This window comes from Amblyomma americanum, chromosome 11, assembly GCF_052857255.1.
Source record: "Amblyomma americanum isolate KBUSLIRL-KWMA chromosome 11, ASM5285725v1, whole genome shotgun sequence".
NCBI lineage: Eukaryota > Metazoa > Arthropoda > Arachnida > Ixodida > Ixodidae > Amblyomma > Amblyomma americanum.
Window position 1 is genome coordinate 115,737,122 of NC_135507.1, and position 23,771 is coordinate 115,760,892.

At 49.3% G+C, this 23,771-nt stretch overlaps 1 protein-coding gene and 1 non-coding gene across 2 annotated transcripts; one reads left to right on the forward strand and one right to left on the reverse strand.

Annotated features, from left to right (window-relative positions):
• Nucleotides 1-1,264: 1,264 nt before the first annotated feature.
• Nucleotides 1,265-1,338, reverse strand: TRNAT-GGU (transfer RNA threonine (anticodon GGU)). The gene has a single exon. It is a non-coding gene; the product is annotated as a tRNA-Thr (tRNA).
• Nucleotides 1,339-20,242: 18,904 nt separating this feature from the next.
• On the forward strand, nucleotides 20,243-22,281 carry LOC144111321 (forkhead box protein D1-like). Its single transcript, XM_077644585.1, has one exon. It carries the CDS (start codon nucleotides 20,285-20,287, stop codon nucleotides 21,443-21,445), a length of 1,161 nt encoding a protein of 386 aa, XP_077500711.1. The 5' UTR covers nucleotides 20,243-20,284; the 3' UTR covers nucleotides 21,446-22,281.
• Nucleotides 22,282-23,771: the final 1,490 nt, after the last annotated feature.

The window sequence follows — 23,771 nt, forward strand, 5'->3', positions numbered from 1 at the left end:
CATCAGTGGTGCACTTGCGCGTATCTTACGTTCATATGGTGTGCACACTGCTCATGTGCCATCTCAAAAACTGAGAAGCCAACTTGTCAATGTCAAGGACGGGCTTAAGAAAGAAAGATTCCCTGGCGTTGTTTATCAGGTTCCATGTGCCGACTGCCCATCAGCATACATAGGCGAAACAGGAGATTTTGCACGCAGATTACGTGAACATAAGAATGGCGTGAAGAACCGGCGCGCAGAACAAAATGCGCTTGCCGAGCAATCAGTATGTGCCAGCCACAATATCAACTGGGCAGAGGCACGTGTGGTCGCCAAAGAGAGAGACAGGAAATCACGGCTCTATCTTGAGTCGCTGATCATCCAAACAACAGCGCATACTATCAATCGAAATGACGGGAATTTGCCACCTATCTATGCGAGATGCCTGGGATCGCATATATACGCCGTATATAAGAGGCACCACCAAAACGTTTTGCCTCATTGTGAACAAGGCTCCCGTGTGGGAGCCGACACGTCATTCGATCATAATTTTGGTCGGTGCGACTTACTAATATCAAAAGCTGTAGTGGTTGAACAGCTTCTGAACAGCTCATGTGTTAGTAGTTATTTCAAATGGACTAAATATTGTGGCGCGAGGACTGGAGCTTGTAATTGGTGCGGAATTGAGGTACGAGCGATGCATCTTTATTTTGTTTGTTTGGTATGTCAGTATTGTGCGTTAATGGACCAGTGATTCGTATAAGTGACTGAAAGGTCGAGGTTAATGGTTATATGAAAGTATGCTTGAAAACAAGCAGTTTTTTGCAAGGATTTTTGTTGGGAGATATCTATGCTAAATGTGTGACGAGCATACCTTTTCTGTATAACTAGAGGCTTCTTTAAATCCTGTTTTATTTTAAGCCACATAAAACTACATTATTTAATTTAAAGTGTAGAAATGTATAGCGTATCTCGTTTAGCCAGTTAGTGCATGGTACCAGGTAGAGAAACCAGCGGAACAGGACGCATACACAAGAAATAGAAATCGCAAGGACGACGCTTTTCTTGTGTATACGCGTCCTGTTCCGCTTGTTTTTCTACATTGTTTAATTTAAAGCATGACCACTGTATATATGCTTGGTGAAATGTTTAGGGAAATCCCCTAAGGTGGAGTAGATTTGTTATAAGGGAGTAATTACTCAATGGCAACCACCCGAGCACAGCCACACGGCTACAAAGGAAAGCTATAACGCTTTCTCAGAAACTAGTACTTAAAGAAAAATTCGTCCCGGTCCGGGGTTGGAACCCGGGACCACCGCTTCACCCGAGCAGTCGCTCTACCAACTGAGCTAACCGGGACGGCAAGCTTATGGTAGGGCGAGTGGGAATTGATTAATAACTCGAAATGGAAACTGCGTTTGGTCAAATGTTTAGGGGAATCCCCCAAGGTGGAGTATATTTTTAATAAGGGAGTAATTACTCATTGAAATCCACCCGAGCACAGCCACACGGCTACAAAGGGAAGCTAAGCTAAGCAAAGCAAAGCTTTCTTTTGGTAGGGGCGTGCTGGCGCTCAGCAAATGGACCTACATTTGGTAAAAGGTGAGCAGAGCTAGCAGCTGAGAATTCTGTTCGTGAGATTCACGACAGCTGCACCGGCAGCAGAAAGTACGCGGAGCAAACGACGCACCAGCTCGACGAGCTTGAGCGAACCAAGATGGAAAGCGGAAGCTGTGGCCGAGGTGTTGCCAGACCGCCAAGCAGTTTTGCATGTTGCTTTGGGGTTCAGTTTTGCGCCTTGTGGCGGGAACAGCGCAGCACGAGGTAAAGAAGGGACAGGCGGGACACGACTGGTTAGGTTGTTTGTGTCTTTGCACATGTCTGCGTTATTGACAGGTTAGGCGCAAATAATTGGCCTTTGTAATTTGTTCGAAAATGTGGTATTTCCCAAACATGTGGACATCTTGTGTGCATATTAGAAGTACGATGTGTTAGAGCGGCTAGAGATGGTAAGAATTAGCGAACATTTCTTATACACTTGTGGGCTGAAAACATTTCATTCGTTACAGTACCAGACCTTAGAGGGTAATCACATCTCATCTCATTCTATGCTCTTCCAGGTTTCCTGCTATGTCGCCTCTTACTTCTTCCTCCTTTGGTATTGAATGTCTAACCAGAAATCTTAAATAATCATCAACAGCTGGACCGAACGAAATCAACCGAAAGAATTTAAAGAACACTAGCCCTATCAATGCTGAACATAGTTACGTATGTTGTTCACACAGTCGCTTCATACTGGTTCGCTGCCACTAGAACATCTTTCGGGCCAGCAGCCGTGCACCGTAACCACTGAGTCACCGCAGCGGCTGATCGAAGATGGTGAAGGTCGTTCCCCTACGGAAATCCGGTAAAAAAAGTTCTCCTATAAATTGCCGCCCCCATATCTCTGACCAGCGTGGCCTACAAATTCGTGGAACAGGTGATTTATTCTCAAATCATAGAATCATTGGACTGAAATCTTATCATTTGTCACAACATGTGTTTTGCAAAGGTATGCCATGTGAAACTCAGCTGGTCATTTTTCTTCCTTATTTGCACATCAACCTCTTACTAACTTGCAAACTGACACCATCTTTCTTGACTTCGCGAAAGTATTCGATAAGGTTGTACTTTGTTCCAAAAACTTTCTACTTTCAGTTACCTACCTGCATACGGGATCAAATCCTTTCTGAATAATCATGTCCAGTCCTTTTAAGCTATAGCAATGCCACCTAAAACTCAATACCGATCACTTCAGGCGATCAGCAAGGGTCCTTTCTTGGGCCTTACCGTTCTTAGATTACATCAACTACTTATCCCTCCAGGTTTCATGCAATATATTCGCTTTGTTCTGAGACGGCTGCGTTATCTACGATCCCGTAACTAAACCTTCAGAAGAAGAACCATTACAGAGTAACCTAACTAACATACAAGCATGGTGTGGTCAGTGACTAATGACTCTTAACCCTAATAAATCAAAAGCTATGTCGTTTAGCTGCCACCGTAATCCTCTCTTACTTTCATATAGAATTTTTTGTGACCCAATAGACTTTGTGCCATCATATAAATATCTAGGTGTCTCCCTTTTTTTATGATTTAACCTGGCATGTGCCTTTGGCGAACATGATCTCACCAGCTAATAAGTCACATGGTTTTTTTAAGGCGCCAAGTTCGTAATGCCCTTCAGCGTGTATGACTACTCGCTTAAACAACGCCAGCCCTACCGAAATTAGAATATCCACCTGCAGCCTGGCATCCATATCAACTGCATCTCACGAATGCTCTCGAGAGGCTTTACAACAGGGCCACTAGATTCGTACACACTTGTTAATCATGTAACGTTACTATCCGACTCTCATCTGCAGCATCTCTCATTTCGCTATCGCGTTACTAGTTTTTGTCTTTATTGCAAGTTTTTCTTTTTTCATTCGTCCCTTCATCAGGAACCTTAGATATATCCGCGCACGTGACTCACGCATGTCTTACCGCATCGGACACCCCGTTACAGTTTTACGACTACGTGTTCAACCTCATTCTCTCCAAGGACAGCAAGCGCCTGGAACAGGCTTGCTCATCACAATGCAGCCGGCACCTGTAACTCTGCACTCCGCATAAGTGAAGCCGCGCATTTCTAATAAAAAGCAACATTTGTTTTTTCAATTTTGGCCCAGCGCATATGTATTACCCAATGGGGTCCAATGTACTAAAATGAGATGAAAAGGAGTTGAAAAAACCTAAGCTCTCTTACAGTAGTGTCCATTCTAGAGTTCGAAAGCACTTTCCGTCAAACGTCGTGGTTCAGCACGGGTTCAGGGTGCGAGCGTCATTACATAAGGAGTCATGCACAACTCACAGTTGTTTCGAAAAAATGCTTCATCGACCGCACAAGCGATAGCACAAACAAAAAAATAAACGGAATACAGCTCAGAATGCGAGTGTGCGTTTGCGGAAGGGCCAGGTAAATCAACTTGAGCCGGCGCTAACTAACGCACACATCGGCCGGCATTCCAGGTCTCGGCTATTTCTGACCGCGGTTCAGGAGAGGAGATGAATAAAACCTCTTTCTGTAGACTTACTGTGAATGTTCGATTTAGTTCGATTTTGTTAAAACCACAATACTCGATGAAAACATCGACACATCTGCACACACGTCGTTGAATGTGAGCGCACACACATATGCAAAATCCCATTTGAAGGACTTACCTTCGCCACTGACGCAATTTCCGTGTGCAGGGCGTGCTGGTATTGCCAAGAACACGGCGAGCAATTCATCTGTATACGTACAAATACGTCCCTAACGTTTTACATTATATTTATTCCACAAAACCAAATTTTTTATAAGCGCGTCTCCCCACCGAAGGATGTGGTACAGCTTAATTTTTTTTTCGGTTTTTGCCTTTAGAACACTGGCATGGCAGGCATCAGTGCCTCAAAGGCCCCAAAGCGTGAAGTATAAGGGCAGAAACCACAAATTTCTTGAAAGCACAAGCTGATGGGCGAGTTGGTTATTCATAGTTTGATTTGAAGCAGCGCAAGGCCAACTCACCCATCAGCTTGTGCTTTCAAGCTTCATTTCTAGTACAAAGGGCCCTGTTTTTTCGTCTTGGTTTCAGCGCTGTGTCGTCCGTTTCTTTCTCGGCTCTCTTCTTTGGCTTTCGGCCTTGCGCTGCTTCAAATCAAACTATGAATAACCAACTCGCCCATCAGCTTGTGCTTTCAAGCTTCATTTCTAGTACAAAGGGCCCTGTTTTTTCGTCTTGGTTTCAGCGCTGTGTCGTCCGTTTCTTTCTCGGCTCTCTTCTTTGGCTTTCGGCCTTGCGCTGCTTCAAATCAAACCACAAATTTCTGTGTATACGTGATTGACGCTTCGCAGCATAAAATGTATAAAATGTATATGATAATCGGGCACATGACAATGTTCTATCAGGCTTTTTCTTGTGCGGTTAGAAAGCGATTGGTTTAAGCAGCTTGACGTCCCAAAGCGACACAGACTAGGAGGAACGCCGTAGTAGAGGGCTCCGCATAATTTCAGCCGCCTAGGTGTTCTTTAATTTTCGCTGCCTTCGGACAGCACATGGACCTCTAGAATTTCGGTTCCATCGAAATGCGACTGCAGCAGCCAGCATGGAGCTCGCGTCTTTCGTGTCAGCAGCCGAGTACCACAGCCACTGAGCCACCGCGGCGGCTCTATTAGAATGAGATGCACTTTTCCCTAAATTCCCGCACCCCTCTTTGCTGCCATTCCTCTCATGAGAGATGGCTTATGAAATTAAACAGTATAGCCAATGAGGGACGGCAAGGACACACGACACAAAGCTGACTAAGCAATTATCTTTATTTGGGCGTACGTATATATATATATATATATATAAAGGCGAAAGGGGGAGGAGGAAAAGGCGGAGGTGAAAACAAAAAAAAAACACTGCGCAGTGGCGATGAAACAGAAGTGTGTGCTGTCCCTCGTTAGCTGCTATTTTAATTGCAATACGAACTATCTAACTAAGATTCGGATCATCCAGTAGTTTATGAAGCCTTTCTGCGCGATAAGCGCGAAAGGCCAATAACGCTCGAAAGCTAAAATTGCGTCGAGCGGTTCGTTTTAAGAGAAGGCGTTTTTATGTGAAGTCGCAGATTCTCTAGCACTCTTATTTCGCGAATAGTTGCTTTTCCTAACGACTAGCAAAAAATATTCTTCATTCGTGCGTATAATATACGCCATGCAATAAAGAAAAGAAGCCTTTCTGGGTTTCGAAAAAAAACGACACAATGGATCACGTTGTATGTCGTGTTCGAACTATTTTTTTAATGTGCGGAACAGCAAAGGTGGTAGCGGTTACTATAGCCCCTGCTACGGCCAACAGCTGCAGATCTAGTCTATTCTCGCATTGTTGGATGTCCAGAAAGAAACCTGCGCAGGTTGGTGCGGTGTCGTTTTAAATTTACCAGCCAATCCTCCTATGAGGGCATGTGCCATTGTGTGAGGGTAAAAACAACAACAATAAATTTACCAGCGCGGTACAGGAGGACCTTAAGTAGAAAGATAAGCAGTGACTCGCATCTGAAGTTTACTGAACCAAACAGAGTTTATACAGCCACGACAAGCAGCACCACAAAGCGCACAATCACGAAAAAGCAGACCGAAAATCAAAATTCATGAACAGCCCTAAAAACTGCCCCGATCAAGATAGCCTAACTAACTGCTCGTTAACGCGATGGGCGGCTCTGGGACACGGTCATTACCTAATCGCAAAATATGTCTAGCCTCAATGATTTCCTGATTAATGTTGTGACATTCCTTGTGTGTGCTACGAGGTTCCGCGTTCGACGGCGCGGCGTAGACGGAGACCCAGACACAGCGGCATCACCAATTACCCAGCCATGCTCTTTGAGTGACGACCACAACGAAGGGGTTTAAGCCCAACCGGACCCAACCGGACCCGCCGCCGCCGCCGCGGGGAAACGGGCTTTATCCTCCCCAATTGGCGTGGCGGTTCCAGGGGCGGCCCTCCCGAGCACATTCCAGGACTAGGGAACTGTCAGCGGGCCAGAGCGCGCCTTACCTTGAGGAGCGAGTGTCAGTTGATGGATGGAGAATGGAGGCCGGTGACCCGCGGGAACTGTCAGCGGGCCAGAGCGCGCCTTACCACAGCCGACGCTATGCGCTACCTCGAAGACAACCTTCTTTCCCTCGGACTCAACACGTGAGGGGGGCGAAACCTTAAGTGCGGTGGTATGTTTGTGCGCCCAAGTGAAAGCCCTAGCCCCCCCCCCCCCTCCTTCCCCTCCGGCGTGGGCGTCCTCACCCTAGGGAGTGTGGAGAAGAGGATATAAAAATGGACAAGCAGTACGGAAGAGAACGCTCAGGACGACATCGTTCGCCAAGAGGGCCTTCAGCGCCGAAACCCGACGGCGTGCAGCTTCTGCCAGCAACCGCTCGAGCCCAACTCCGGAGCCACTCCATCGCCCCCATGAAGTCGTCGGCACGTAAGCTCGGACGCCCCAGCCTCTGAATCTTAATCATGTATAAATATTGAATATATCTGTTTGTTTAAACTAAGCCATACGGTGTCTCTTTGCCTCTCCGTCCCGTGTGGACCTGCGCATTATGGGGGTCATCACACTGGTGTCAGAAGTGGGGTCTCAAAAGCAAATGTCCTCTGAATGCTGCGACATTCATGACTTCAAAATTGTAATCAAAAGGGAATCACGGGACTGATTGTGGGACTTTTACCCCCTCCCCAGGGTGACTTTGAGTGTTCGACAATGCCGCGATCAATCAGGTCCTGCACCTGCCGCTCCATCTCCTCACGTTGGGAGTAAGGAATCCTGTACGCACGCTGGTAAACGGGCGATGAAGTGCCGGTTTCTATCCTGTGCTTTATAACGCCACAGCAGCCCAAATCCAGGTTGGACGCGGCGAATACCTCCGAGTAGTCGTTCAGCAAACCAGCCAGATGGCTCGTATCGATTGGTAGTGGACTACCGCAAACTAAATGCCGTAACTCGCATCGATCCATACCCCATCCCCAATATACAGGAGACGCTTTCTCAGCTGGGCTCTGCCAGGTACTTCACGGTAGTGGACATGGCGGCGGGATTCTGGCAGATAGCAATGGATCCGGCAGATGCCGAGAAAACGGCATTCAACACGCCCTCAGGGCACTATGAATGGAAAAGAATGCCGATGGGTCTGGCCAACAGCCCTGCTGTCTGGCCGAGAACCGCTGATGTTATCCTGGCAGGTCTTCTGGGGAGGCTGTGCTTCGTATATATGGATGACATTATCATATACAGTGACAGTTTTGAGAACCATTTGCGCGGTATTGAGCAGGTTTTGGTACGACTAAGAGGAGCGGGTCTCAAGCTGAAGCCCTCTAAGTGCCAATTCCTCAAAAACGAGGTGAAATACCTCGGGCACGTTGTTTCAGCTGACGGCGTGCGACCGGACCCTGAGAAACTAAGGTGTGTCTCGGATTTTCCATCCCCGACTAGCGTCCGCCAGGTCCGGCAGTTTCTCGGCCTGATCGGTTACTACCGAAGGCACATAGAGGAGTTCGCCAAGCTCGCTAAGCCGCTCACCGCCTTAACAGCCAAAAATGTCGCCTTTCGCTGGGACGAAAACGCGGAGAATGCTTTTGGGGCCCTGAAAAGGAAGCTAATGAGTGCACCGCTGTTGCGCCACCCGGAGTTTAATTTGCCCTTCGTTATGGCCACAGATGCGTCAAAGTTCGCAGTTGGTGCCGTGCTATCTCAGGTTATCGAGGGCAAAGAACATCCCGTTGCTTTTGCTAGCCGACAGCTGAGCCCCACAGAGCAAAAGTACGGAGCTACGGAAAGGGAGTGCCTCGCCGTTGTCTGGGCAGTAAAGCACTTCAGATGCTACTTTTACGGCCGCAAATTCAAGCTAGTCACAGACTGCCATCCTCTGAAATGGGTGATGAGTGTCAGGGACCCTAGCTCGCGACTCGCTAGATGGAATCTACACCTGCAGGAATACTGCTTTGAAGTTGAGTACAAGTCAGGAAAGACGCATCTGAATGCTGATGCACTCAGCCGCACAGCTGCCGTGGCAGCTATAGATGAGTTTGTCCCCGTAGTCGACCCCGCCGAATTACGCACAGAGCAGTGCAAAGATCCTGACCTGAAGCGAATAATCGAAAGCTTAGAGGGCGCACCGTCTCACCCCGAACAGCTAGGTTATTTCATTGGCAAAGACGGCACCCTGTGTCGGCGCACGAGGCCAACCAGGAAAGGTAGACCAGAGAAAACCGCTTGGGAGAGAGTCGTCATACCTCGGTCGTGGACAGAAAGGGTTCTTCGCGCGTTTCACGATGCGCCATGCGCCGGTCATTTTGGCGTAGCGAAGACACGCAGGCGTGTGGAGCGTTTGTACTTTTGGAGTGGCATGCGACAGGATGTTAGAGACTACTGTGCGAAGTGTCATTCCTGTCTCGAAAGAAAAACACCCAAGGGACGAAGACCAGCTCCAATTCAGCCGTTCCCTGAGGTTTCGGCTCCCTTCGAGCGGACAGGTATGGACATAATGGGCCCATTGCCCACGACCACTTCCGGAAACAAGTACATTTTAGTATTTGTCGACCACCTTTCAAAATACGCGGAAGCGGTAGCGCTCCCAGATCAGAAGGCAGACACGGTTGCAAGAGCATTTGTCGAACAGATCGTACTCCGACATGGACCCCCGAGGCAACTCTTGACAGATCGGGGAACGAACTTCGTTTCGCAGCTAATGAGGAGAGTTTGCGAGCTGCTTAAGATCGCTAAGAAGCAGACAACACCGTACCATCCGGCTTGCAACGGCGCGGTGGAGCGACTGAACCAAACCGTGGCCGGGTTCCTGTCGCATTTTGTTTCGCGCGACCAGCGGGACTGGGAATTGTGGCTCCCGTATGCAATGTTTGCCTACAATTCCGCAGCACACGAGAGCACGGGCGAATCGCCATTCTTTCTTCTCTACGGCCGAGACCCGGACCAGCCTAGTGAAGTGCCAGAGGGCCCCCGTCGTGTCCCATACGCTTCACTGGACGACTATAAGGTTGAGCTAGAATCGCGCTTGCAAGTGGCGAGGAACATCGCAAAGGAGGCCTTAAAGAAAGCGGCGAAGCGCAGGAAGGAGGTGCACGATCGCAGTGCTAGAGACGCGCCGTTTAATGTGGGGGACAGCGTGTACATTGAAAACTGCCAAAGGCAGATTGGGCTAGCTCGTAAGTTCCAGACGAAGTGGAGAGGACCGTGCGAGGTTGTCGAGAAGCTTTCTCCGGTAAACTTCAGAGTCCGAGACGTGAACCGGCGCTTGATAAGGATACACGCAAATCGCCTCAAGTCGGCACCGGTTCAGTATTCACGAAATGAGGAAAGGGAAAGCGCGGATTTTGATGGGGACAGAAGTGAAGCGGAGCGCGCAGATAGTTCGCAAGAAACGGCCTCTCCTGCATTTGTTCGGCAGGCGCCAGAGGTGACGGCCGGAATGCCACCGGATTTACTTCATGCATTGCTAGAAGAAGAAGCGCGCGAGGTTGCCGCGCAGATAACGCCAGGAGAGGCTCCTGCCACGAGCCCTCGCGAGTCCCAAAGCAGACAAAGGGTCACAGACTTACTTAGTATGACTCATGAAGGCCGATATCCGCTGCGAAATCGGAAAGCTAAGTCGGACTAATGGTGTAAACAGAGCGGAGTTGTGAACTGGTCAGAATTGTGTAATGCCGCAGCTCATAACATTGCTATATGCGTATGTGTTAAGTTATCGGAGTTAGCAGATAAACCTTTCTGTCATTAAGTAACACCTTCACAGGAGAGCATGCGGAGCGCATGCAGAACCTGCCCTACTTCCTTTCGTTATCTATATTTTTGTCTATGCCGTGATCGTGCTAGAAGTGGGAGCTCCTTTGTAACTGTGGTAAATTTATTTCGTACAGTTTGGACTAGAAAGGAGAGGCTTGGGTGCTGAGTTTCATGTTTATCTGTAAAAGAAGATCAGTGCTGCCCCTGGAGACGCCAGTTATGACAGCGGAGGCATATGGTGTTGTGCAGTGGTGTTGAGTGCAGCGAAAAGTGTTTTGTCGGACGCACTGTGCGAGGCGATTCAGAAAGACAAGGGGAGCTGCAGGGACTCAAATGTTCGGAGAACATTCTTCTGGAGGGTGAGCGAGTGTGACGTTCCTTGTGTGTGCTACGAGGTTCCGCGTTCGACGGCGCGGCGTAGACGGAGACCCAGATGACAGCGGCATCATCAATTACCCAGCCATGCTCTTTGAGTGACGACCACAACGAAGGGGTTTAAGCCCAACCGGACCCAACCGGACCCGCCGCCGCCGCCGCGGGGGAAACGGGCTTTATCCTCCCCAATTGGCGTGGCGGTTCCAGGGGCGGCCCTCCCGAGCACATTCCAGGACTAGGGAACTGTCAGCGGGCCAGAGCGCGCCTTACCTTGAGGAGCGAGTGTAAATTGATGGATGGAGAATGGAGGCCGGTGACCCGCGGGAACTGTCAGCGGGCCAGAGCGCGCCTTACCACAGCCGACGCTATGCGCTACCTCGAAGACAACCTTCTTTCCCTCGGACTCAACACGTGAGGGGGGCGAGACCTTAAGTGCGGTGGTACGTTTGTGCGCCCAAGTGAAAGCCCTAGCCCCCCCCCCCCCTCCTTCCCCTCCGGCGTGGGCGTCCTCACCCTAGGGAGTGTGGAGAAGAGGATATAAAAATGGACAAGCAGTACGGAAGAGAACGCTCAGGACGACATCGTTCGCCAAGAGGGCCTTCAGCGCCGAAACCCGACGGCCTGCAGCTTCTGCCAGCAACCGCTCGAGCCCAACTCCGGAGCCACTCCATCGCCCCCATGAAGTCGTCGGCACGTAAGCTCGGACGCTCCAGCCTCTGAATCTTAATCATGTATAATTATTGAATATATCTGTTTGTTTAAACTGAGCCATACGGTGTCTCTTTGCCTCTCCGTCCCGTGTGGACCTGCGCATTATGGGGGTCATCACAATGTGCAATGAATTTAGTGCCAAAACATCCGCAGTCGAAAGATATGGTTAGCGAGCGTCACACGCCTTACAGTGCGCAAGAAAGTTTAAACTCACAGAAATTTTCTAAAGCTAAAAAAAAAATATTATTTAAGATACATTCAAGTATTCTTCATAATCTTAAGGAATCGTGTTGAAATTTTGTTGTAATACCATTCTGAAATGTTCTGGCCGTCTTCAGATTTCCATAAAATTGGCCCATGCTTTATCATAGAAACTCCGTTGATTGTTGCCGAGTCGATATTTTGTTTTATTATTAATGCCACATCAAGATTCCTTGACAACTTACACAAAAATGTAATTGAAATGCTGCTGAACTACTGTTTTGCTGTTGCAATAATGAAGTGTCGTTGAAATGCCGTTGTGCAGTTTTCATTATTCACATTGCAGTGGCATCCATTGAGAGAATCGAGCAAAACAATGTGTAACCTTGCATTTTATTTCTACCAACTCAATAATCTACCATTACAATTTCTGCCATGACAAATAACTTTACGCAAGCCACCTTTGTGGTGAAAAACATTTTCATGAAAAAAATAAACAAAGGCTGACACTTGTATCTATTCAAAGTCCATCCTTAATAAGGAAGCCAACAATCACCGAAACCAAATAAAGCATAGGGGAATGGTTTCGTTGAGAGCGAAGCTCTTACTATGCGAGCCTCAACTTCGAAGGTCACGAAAGTTGCAGTTTAACCTCTGAACAGGAAGAGCGGCCTTACGTCATACGACGTGTGACTCGCCCCCACTGCGCCGGCCGCCGCCACCATTGCTTCGTTCCGCCACTCGCCTGATGACGTGAGTAACGACGCGACGCGCCGCAGCTGCCGCTTCGCCGTCGTCGCGCCGCCTCCCGTGCAACAGTAGGACACGCAGTACAAGCGCGGCAGCTACGCTCGCTCCTCCGCACAGCCATGGAAGCCGGGCCTGTGTGAGAGAACGGTTCGGCACACAAACGAGGCTGCGTCCGATCAGGCACTGCGAAAGCCATGTGCTAAACGTGAAGAGGAGTCTCTCGAAGACAGGGAAGTGCGACTGTCCAAGCAGCGAAAACACCGTCGAGAGAATCGAGCAAAACAATGTGTAACCTTGCTTAACTAGAGCTTCCTCCGATCGTCTCACTAGGTATAACGGAGTTAAACCAGGGCCAATTTTTATGAATTTGTGATGTTCATAGAAAATTAACAGTTAAACTGTTTTATTCTGCGAAGTAGAGGTAAATAAAGAACTGCTAACATTTTAATTGAACGAAAATGCCTCCACCAAGTGAACAAGCACAGAGGAAATACATGACTTATTCAACATGACTAGAAGGTAGAATCGCTGTATATGTTTTTTAGCCTGAATGTCGTTTGAATCAAGTTGGTGTACCTTAAACATTCGGCAGCATTCGCGCTTTGATGTTTAGGTCCTTAGGTTACTAGAATTAAAACACAGGTGCTGTATATCACTGCATTGCGAGCAATAATAATAACAATAATTGGCTTTTGGAGAAAGGAAATGGCGCAGTATCTGTCTCATATCGGCGGACACCTGAACCGCGCCGCAAGGGAAGGGATGAAGGAGGGAGTGTAAGAAGAAAGGATGAAAGAGGTGCCGTAGTGGAGGGCTCCGGAATAATTTCTACCGCCTGGGGATATTTAACGTGCACTGACATCGCATAGCACACGGGTGCCTTAACGTTCTTCCTTCATAAAAACGCAGCCGCCGCGGTCGGGTTTGTACCTGGGAACTCCGGATCAGTAGCCGAGCGCGCTAACCACTGAGATACCGCGGCGGGTGCATTGCGAGCAATAAAGCTGCTTTCAGCACAACGGCAATTCAAGATGTTAGTTTCTAAGCCGCGCAACAATACTTCAACAATATTTCTATTCTGTTACAAATATCAATTCTAAAATGATTGAGGATTATTCTAGGCATCAGTTTTATTTCACGAAAGAATTGTATTTATTGCAGAGAAAACCAGTCCCCTATCAAAAATGATATAAAAAGGGATGGTGCTCTCAGTGCTTCCGCATTTCAAAGTGCGCTCATGCAGATTACACAGAAACGAACCAAGATGAATACGTGTACAGCACCAGCGCTTGAAGCGAAATCATTGTTACTACAGAGGAAATGTCAGCACACTGGACGGTGCCTTGGACCCGTTCGAAGGAACGTCTGCACATCGCCAGGTTGTTCTCCACCCCATCATCATCATTATCATCAGCCGGACTACACCCACCGCCGGGAAAAGGCCTCTCCCATGTATCTCCAACTAACCCTGTCCCTTTCCAGCTGCGCCCACCCTGTGCCTGCAAACTTCCTAATCTCATCCGCCCATATAAATTTCTCCCGCCCCTAGCTACGCTTGCCTTCTCTTGAAATCCACACCGCTACCCTTAAGCTAGGACCAGCGGTTATCTTGCCTTTGCAGTACATGCCCTGCCCAAGCCTATTTCTTCCTCTTGGTTTCGACTATAGGATGTCATTAACCCGCGATTGTTCCCTCACCCACTCGACCCGATTCCGGTCTCTTAACGTTTCACCTATCATTTTTCTTTCCATGGCTTGTTGTGTTGTCCTTGGCTTAAGCTGAACCCTTTTCGTTAGCCTCCACTTTTCTGCCCTGTAGATGAGTACCGGTAAGACACAGCTGTTGTACACTTTTTTAATGAGGGACATTGATGAACTCCCATTCATGATCTGAGAGAACCCGCCATATGCGCTCCACCCCATTGTTAACCTCCTATAGTTATTTCCCTCTCATGATCCGAAGCAGCTGTCACTACCTGCCCTAAGTAGACGTATTTCTTTACCACTCTATGTGACGAAAACTCAAGCCCGAGAAATTCCTGTACATGTAACCTGTGAGAAGCAAACGGGAACCAATATAATGTCTCGACGCGCTGAAACCTGCAAAAGGCACCGCCCCCCCCCCCCCCGAAAAAAAAAAAAACGACGCAATACTTCAATCCCTGGAACAAAAGAGCGCTGAAACGGTCTAGGAAGAAAAAATATGACACATACTCCAGCTGACATCTGACTGCTTATTCTGCAGTTTAGCTTTTATTTTGCTTTTCGGTGAATAAATGCTCGCGTTAAAATTAGGTGGCCCGTGGATTGTTCTTTCTTTCCCCGTTTGGTTTAAGATATGGTTTTGTAACAGAATAATGATTTCTTAGGGTATTCGATCGTTTTTGAATGGATAATATTTCAGAATATAGAGGTTCTCAGCGCAAAACAACAGAAGTCTGATATTGACGTAATTTGTACAATTAAAAACTGAGCATAACGTTTCAATTACATTCCTGAAAAGCTTATTTATAAATATAGCGGCGCCATACTAATGCAACCCCAGCTGGTATGGGCGTCTCGAATGATGAAGATCTTTCTCTGAGGGTCAGGGTTTTCAAGGTGTTCATGCATCGTTAATGTTGGAACTCGCTGTTGGGACATTGGAGTTGGCGGAAATGCACTGAGCTAATTGCACCAGCATAATTATGTCCAGTATTTAGCATCGAAGCCATGCGAACAAAACACTGATAACCGAAAACAGGTACTACATATTGCTTACTCTTAATTACACTAGGAATTGGAATTCTAATTTTTTTATTGTCAAAAATCCCTGAGCCCAGAACTAAACGCAGATATGACTGCCTGACGGAGCTCTGGCTTAAATGCAGACTGCTGATCGTTCCACTAGCGGAGTTTTTGCGCACGCGTACGGTGCCCTGCATCCCAGGGCCAGGCACGGAGCTCTCGTGTTTTCCGCACGCTTCCTGGCTGCCAATAGGGTTCTTTTTCTGGTGTCTGATTCGCCGCCAGTGAGACACTTCCCAACGGCTCATCGATGCGAGCTGTTGGAGTGCGGTCGTGTGGCACATAAAGAACAACACCGCACTAAAAATAAAAGGGGAAATCTTCATTCTCACCCGAGACAGTGCCCGAGAAGAAAGCGGGCCTCGAGGACTGCGTGCGTTGTTCGTTATAGGGCAATGAAGTGCAGAAGCTTAACGCAGGGCATGCGAGCAGCTGCTGGACGCCATTGAAAGGCCCCTGGCGTAGCAATGACGAGGTTATTGTGGGCGCGACGACATATCTAACTTGACATTTCTAGCGATGCAACCATACGAGGAGTTGCCATGGAGGCTCAAGTGCATGACGCTGATGAAAAATTCGATCGCCGTGTCAGCAACCCTGAGGACCTTCCACAGTCTGACGCGCTCACACATTCAGCATGGCTTTCAGCGCTGAGCTAGGCAGCGAGCACCCTGAAGGATTTGCAGCACGACCTGGCCGCCTAAGCGGCTGGCGTTACCAGTGCGGTCCAGAGATGCAGGGCACTCGACGCGTGCCGCACGCGCATGCAGAGTGAACGAGAACACATTCCGGGTCGGAAGAGCCGCCTGAAATTAGCACGCACCGTGGCGAGAAACGTCAGTAGTCGGCGATTCACTCTCGGCCTGCGCGTCTAACCTCGGGATGTCCTGAAACTGGTGCTTACAAAGCGAAAGTAGCGACGGTGCAACGAGGACTCGAAAGGCTAACAGTTGGCAACGCACAAGAAGCAGTGAGCGGCGTTTACAGTTTTACGTTGGCTCTTTCTGACGAGCTTTTACGCACTGCGCATGCCATTTTTCACCAAGAGGTAAGCACAATGTGCTTTTTTCTACTCGGATTATAGAAAGCATTTCAACACCAAGCAAGGAGAAAGAATCTCTCTTGTTCCAACCGCGAGAAACCGGTACTGCAGTATGTAAGGCGATATTAAAAAATAAAGCATGTTCTTGAACATGCTTGACACGTACCTCGTGACGGGATGACAATGCCATGGAAAAAACACCTCACTGGCACGAGCACACACGGTCAATAAATTCGCAAATGCTCTCCGAGTTCTAGCGTCAGGACAGCAACCTATCCGACAGCCAAGAACAAACAAGTGCTCACCCAAGAATCTATATACTGCGTAGGCTCACTCGCCGCGTGCCTGATACAGCGCGCTGGCAGATATACGTAGACTACACGCTTCTACGGTTGCCTATCCAAACGGAAAACACCACGGTTGTTTACAATAAATTACAAAACACTACACAACACACACACAGAAAATGAAACCGCCCGTCGCTGGCGCATGTGACCGATCACGTGGGATGGCGCGCGGCGCTGCTGACGCCCCAACCATTACGCAGAGAAAAGTCAACTTCTAGTACTCAATGAGTATATACTTCATTGGGAAGGGGTCAACAAAAATTTTGTGCATCCATTGTTGAGTAAACCCAAGGGATTTAACCGTTTTGTGAAAAAATCATTGAATCTAGAAAGGCCCAAAAAACCTCTGAGGCTCAGTTTTGTAAAGCTAAGACCTCGCTTGTTCCCGGAATCGTTCATTAATACATCTGCCAGTCAGGCCCACGTGTACATTTTCCCGACAGGCCGGTATTCGATAAACCACGTTGGTTTTTGCAATGTACATACACCGTCTGATGTTTCACCCGACACGTGTTTCTTTCAGAAACCATATCTGCGGTTTCATTCTTACGTTACAGATCCTTGAAAATGTATTAGGAGCCGAGAAGATCGCACGAACATCATACCTTCTGGCCACATATTTCAAACTGTGCGGTAACCTGTGTAGATAGGCAGCACTACTGGTCTTTTGGCACCTCGCTGTTCAGCCCCGCAGAAGAGTTTCACCTTTTTCAGCAATTTATCTCTTGCGATGACGTCGTCAGCCTAGAAACCTGGTCCCGGAAATTAACCTCTATGCTTTGGAAGCATGACCTCGTCACGACAGACCCCAGGCTAGACACCGCAATGCCATCTTTACCAGGCTTGGAATGGTTAGAGTTGTACCACTTCCATTGTAAACATAAGAGCGAAGCCTTGCTCCCCAGGATATAGAAATATTAAAGTTGTCTTACCACCGTAAACTATATTACAACCAGCACTTTTCCACAAACTGTATCATCATCCTTCGCTTCACCACGATTTTTTCCAATCACCATCAGCCTTCTTTCCGCGGCAAGCTGGCCAGCAACCGAAATCCCGCCAGCGTCAAGCGCCCCGGCCACGTCTTCGGCCTCGGCGGTTTCCCACTGTGTGACCCTCCAAATCTTCACCGACGACCGCGACGTCGCGGCTGGCATACATAGGAACGAGCGATTACGCTGCGGGAGTGTGTGCCGAAGCTCTACAGCGCGGTTTTTTTTATTTGTCGCAAGTAGCGATGCTGCGACACACTAACCACGACGTAGAGTCGCGGACAAAAGATAGCGGGATGCTTATCCGCAGAAAAAAAGAAAAATATTGCGGCCAAGTCAGGCGCAGCAGGTCACTGAAAGGCATGAGGAGACGTGTACACTCAGCGCACTCTGGGTCACGTCTTCCTTTCGTCCGTCGTCTGCCAGCGCCTCAGAGTTCACAGTGTATACTCCACCTGCTGCAAAAATACAATCTGCCTGTCTATGTGCGACAACGCAGAAATAATTTTTTTCCACAAATCCGCATCCCGCAAACGTTTGTCCATGACTGTACAAAGACAGTGTTGATCCAATTGAGCGAAGGGCATGGAGGAAGCGTTTTCATTTCTCACGGCCAAAAGTTCCACGCTTGTCGGCGAAACTTTTGGCCATAGCCAGAAAGCGTGGAATATCACGTGCCGTCAAATGCGAAATAGCTTTGTCAACCATTTCCGGAGGTCGTGCTAACCTGTCGCACTGTGGCCACTCGTGCTACATGGCAGGGCTTAAAGGGACAAGGCGGAAACGATGCCCTTCGGTACTCATCCCTTTCTATGCCTCTCCTCCAGCAGCTTCGTGGCAGTGAGCAGAATTTCTCTGATTTTGCACGCGTTCCATTGCCTTTGGGACGATGCTTGTTTGAAACGCATACAACAGGCCAGTACGCACATCCTTTCCACTTGCAAGCCTACGCAGTAAGCGTGCGTCTTAGCCACCGTGAATATGTGCTCATTTGCATGCGCCCGATATGCACGATTTCGAGCTAGTTCGCCGGAATATCTTTTATTTTACGTACACCTCAACGCATCCTAGATTAGATACACACTGTTAGGTTGTCACTGGAAAGCGGGGCACATACCTCACAATAACAATCAAGACACCCTTTCACATTTAAAAGACGGAACTAGATTGCAGCAAAACGTCTATTCCTGACGGTATACGTGGACCGCACTTTAAGGCTAGGCGTACACGAGGGAACAGGAGAGCTTCTTATGCGCGGCGTTCCTCCCCCCATTTCCGCTCGAAAAGGCAGACACGTACTTTTCGTTTGTGCTCGTCCCATGCACTCACCCACAGAGAAAGTCATCTCTGCAGCGTTACGAGCCCCCTCTTGGCGAAGGTCTGCCCATGTGCTCCTGCTGTCGCGATGATCCGAGCGGCAGGCGCGGTTGCTACAAGGGAGGGCCATTGACGACAAGGCGCCGCCGCAGAGGTTGCCTGGCATATACAGTTGCAGCTTCTCCCGACAAGGAGAAAGAAGATCTCGTGACCAAATGGTGCGCAAGCGAGTGACGAAGAAACAGGCAAGACAGAAAGCGGGAAAGGAAAACAATAAAGACAAAGAAGAAAGGCGGAAGTGAGAGAAAAAAAAATGCTGCTGCCCATGAAGCACATCCAGCTGCAAATGAAAAGAAAGCCTGTCCAGCGCGGACTACGCAGCCACGCAAACATAAGCCTTGTAACCAGATGACTCGCGTGCAACAGCCGTCCTCACGTCAGCGAAGTGCAATCCGAGAAAAGAAACTGCGCGAGGAAGAGCAGACAGAAGACGGCAACAACAGCAAGCAGCGCTCGAGATCATTCGCGGCACGTTGCTGGTCGCTCTCCCCACTCCCCCCGTCCGAGCGAATGCCATTGTCGCGCCATTCTGCCATTAGGGCGACCGCGAACCCACAGGCGCGTGAAAACTGCGAGGCGGGCGCGATGGCGACAATGGGCCGCCAGATTGGCCGCAACCTCCTCTTCCCTCGCCGGCGCAAAACTTCCGCCCAGCATTGCTCACGCTGGGCAGGGTGCGCGCCGAAGCTCCAAGAAGGACCGCAAAGGCGTTCGTCGCATTAAGAGCTCCAGCAACGCGAAAGCTGCAGAAGGCGAGAGTCGAAACACGAACAGAATCCGAGCTGGGTTGCTCGCACTTTGAGCAGAGCGAAAGATGCTCTAGCTGGCGACGCTGAGCGATAAGCGACGGCTGGAGAGGAGAAGCGCCGAATCCAATCTCGGCGTGCGCTCTCTGGGCGGCAAAAGCCCAAAATATTTTGCCCCGTCGCACGCCAAAGCTCCCGATGCGCCGCATTCCGAGATGCAGACAACCCGCAGAGGGAAGGGAGTTAGATGGCGTTTACGATCTTTGCTTGAGTGTATCAAAACCGACGGGGAGAGGTACTTACCTCTCTCCGCGTGCGAGCCCGACGAAAATGCAGCGACGGAGGGGAAAGGCGAACAATAACGGCCAAACATTGTGAGCGCACGCTATCAAACCCCGCCGCAAGAACTCCACCCCCCGCGACGTCGAAAAGCGACACGGGTAGCGCCGCCAAGCGGGCCAGCGGAGAAGAGACGGCGGTGGGCGGAGGCAAATCCCGCCCGCGGCGAACGCTCCGCCCATGCTTGCCGGCCTCCGTCCCAACCGCGGCCGGCGCGCGCGAAGAAAGGCGCGCAATAACGAGCCGCCGCTCAGTCGAGACGCGCCCAACGTCAAGCAGAGCTTTGGCGTGAGCGCGTCGATGAGGGACGCCGCAGAGCTGAGCCTGCAGAGCTGCCGGGCCGCGGTCGCGGGCGGAGCGCCTCGGTTCCTGCCGCACAGGCAGCACACCGCTGCCAACACGTTGGCCACTCATTACGAACCGCCCGATGGTTCCCAGCACCAGCCGCACTCCGCTAGGACTTACCAGGAGTCGCCCATGACGCAGCCCACCAAGTCACATTCCTCAAAGCCTTCGTCGGCCAGCTCCAAGGCGAAAGCGAAGGAGGACCCGTGCAAGGCGTCCGGAGGGGACGGGAAGGCACCCCCGGTCAAGCCACCATATTCGTACATCGCTCTCATCACCATGGCCATCCTACAGAGCCCGGAGAAGCGACTCACTCTGTCCGGGATCTGCGAGTTCATTCGCAACAGGTTCCCCTTCTACAGAGACAAGTACCCCATGTGGCAGAACTCCATACGCCATAACCTGTCGCTGAACGACTGCTTCGTCAAGATTCCGCGGGAGCCCGGGAACCCCGGCAAGGGAAACTACTGGACGCTGGACCCCGCCAGCGAGGACATGTTCGACAACGGCAGCTTCTTGAGGCGCCGCAAGCGCTACAAGCGCCAGCCACCCGACACGCTGGCAGACGGCTTTTTCTTCGGCGACCTGCTCAGGCACCATCCTCTGTTCCCAGGCGCAGGCCTGGTGCCCCCAGTGCCGTACCAGCACCAGCAGGCGTTTCTGCCTCTCCCGATCCACCACCCCTCTTTACATGTGCTGCCCCCGATGCCTCCGGCACCCCACGTGGCTCCTATGGTTCTCTCAGGGGAGCGGCGGAGCAGCAAACCCGTGTCTGCGCCGTCAAGTTTCAGCATTGACAGCATTATAGGAACGAAGCTGAACCAGCAGAACGCGCCAGCTGCTCGGATGGAGCGTTCTAACTGGGTTCTGCCGACCCTGCCTTCAGCCATGGCCGCCTCGATGATGCAGAAGAGGCATCTCCGGCGCTGGACGCTGGCCGACGAAAACTCAGGACGCGCTGGTCACTTCAACGCGGGCTGGTCCATCGATGTAGCCCATACTTTCAGCGGGATTTCATTCGAGCTTGCTTGGATGCCGCCTGGTACGCGTCACCAGCACCTAATGACACGTGTTGTTTGCAGACGTGACCGTGACGCGCTCCCAGGACGCCTCTGAGTGGTCATTATTGAGATAAACATTTCCGAACTGATCCAAGAGGCACTTTACCTGAAGCGCCATGCATGACAGGGCGCGGAAGACCACTCACGACATCGCAAGGGTAACGAGCGGGGTGTTTTCCGGCCGGTTGAGGCTCACAGAAGACCACTATGTATGCACGCATGCGATTTTGGTGCATCGGAGTGACGTGGTGAACTGGAACGTGGCCTGCAAGGTTCCTCGCGACGCTACGGCGGCGTCATATGCATGCAAGTTTTGGACACGCCCTCCCTCAAGAGTAAGTCTCTTGACGAAGACTTTGCAAGAACTTTGACGGTGGGAAGCGCCATGCTTCGAACTGAAACTCTTTCTCGGATGCGGCTCTGCTGATGCTATATACAATTTTCAGACTCACTGGGTGCGCATTTAAATCTTTATCGCGCTTAGGTGTATATAAGCTCCCAGCGTCACTCGTCGCGCAGACTACCAGACTTCACTCCTTAATGTTCTCTCACGTGCGTGCACTGATCGCTCGTTCCAGATTGTAGGACATTTGTCAATGCATGCTACTTTGTAAGATGTTGTTAGAGATGCTAGTGTGCTCCCAGTGTCTGCAGTTGTTTGTCGAAGCAGGCAACAAACCACTCTTCATGATTTGCATGATAAAAGAAAACAAAAAAGTGATGCAGCCGGGACTTTGTGCCAATTTTAGTTCCATGCTTTATTTTGTACAGTATGTATATGAAAAGTGACGTCACCTTATTTCAGCTATTCGCGTCTTCCACTGCTTTAAGGGCATCAAAACAACCGGAAGTATATTCAAAAATAATTTCTCCTGCTTTTTTCCTTGCTGTGTGCATTAGCGCTACCTCCAAATGCTAAAATAAAAAGCTGCCCCCTGTATTCCACATTTCCTGTTTTCCTGTCGACGCCATTCAAACAGCACACACGAAAGTTGTCGCTCAATGGAATTGTTACCTGAAATGGTTCTAAAAACAAATAACGATTATGTTCACGGCTTCCACGTCAAATTACTTTTTAATTCGCTACGAAGTGATAGAATATATCGCGCAGGTAAAGCTGTTGAGAAGGTGAGCTGCATAAAGGACTGATGTGACATGAGTCCATTGCATCGGTACGTCTCGTAATTAAGTTACGTGGTTTCTAATAAAGCATTCAGAGACTGCAATAACAATCAAATGTTAAAGAACTTGTTAGGACGGTTAAGAGAAACAGCCCCAAATTGTGCGATGAGTGAACGGCGCGTTTTCTCGTATACGCACGACAACCGACACGGCAGGCACTCGGAACGAAGTGCGGGTGCGCGCTGAGCCTGCTCTTTTCTTAGCGATGAAATAAATATTCTTTGCTTCCTACGAAAAGGAAAGAAAAAGGAGGAGACATCGAATTGTCCAAGAATGGCAAGCACTTTTTCCCTGCGCAATGATGTGTGTGTCACTTTCCAGAGCAGTCTACCAATCTAGTGAAATTTTCGTAAATTACAGGAATAAGATGTATTTCCCTTACTATTTTTTGTTTGAAGTCCGAGTGGAGTGAATTAACATTTACTCAACTTTGACGAGAATACTGCGTACCTATAGGCAACTCAGCGCTCCATTTTGCGGATTTTTCGAGTACTGTACAAGGTTTCATTCCCTGCAATCTTTTATTGCTATCATTCAAGCAAGAAAGGTAGTCTGTGGCAGTAAATGGACAAAGAAAAGTTCATGCTCTCATATGTGTGTCAAATAAAATTGTTACTGACGTATGCAGCGGCTTTTTAATATAGTGCTCACTTGAACTAATTCGCTGCTTTTCGATAAATATTCAAAGCAATAGTTTTTTTGTTCGTTCAGTTCCCAATCCTTCGTCTCCTTATTCATAAACTGACTTTGCTGGGTTCTGCATCGTTATAGGTTAGCCGAGCATGCAAGACGGACGAAATTCTTTCTTTTGTCGTCCTCTCTTTGTTCTCTCTCTCTCTCTCTTTATTTTATTCCATTTTTTCTTCATTAGCCAAGCTTCAACAATTTTACGTCGCTAAAGGGAAACAATTTCCTATAACTGAGCCGAGCAACTCGTGCTACACCGACAAAGGCGCACATATTCAGCGTTTCTCGCATTCAGGGGTTCGCGAGCGGCACCCGACAAAATGAAAATAAAACTCGAGTCTCTACATCGTCTGCTTCTTGAGAAGTGAGTGTTAACAGTTGAGGAATGTTAACACGCCCACTATTGCGAATAATTGTCACATATATCAGTGAAACCACAAGTCGGAAGTAGAGCGGACAAGAGCTCAATGATTACGGTTTATACAGCCATACCCGCACATTGCCGAAAAGAT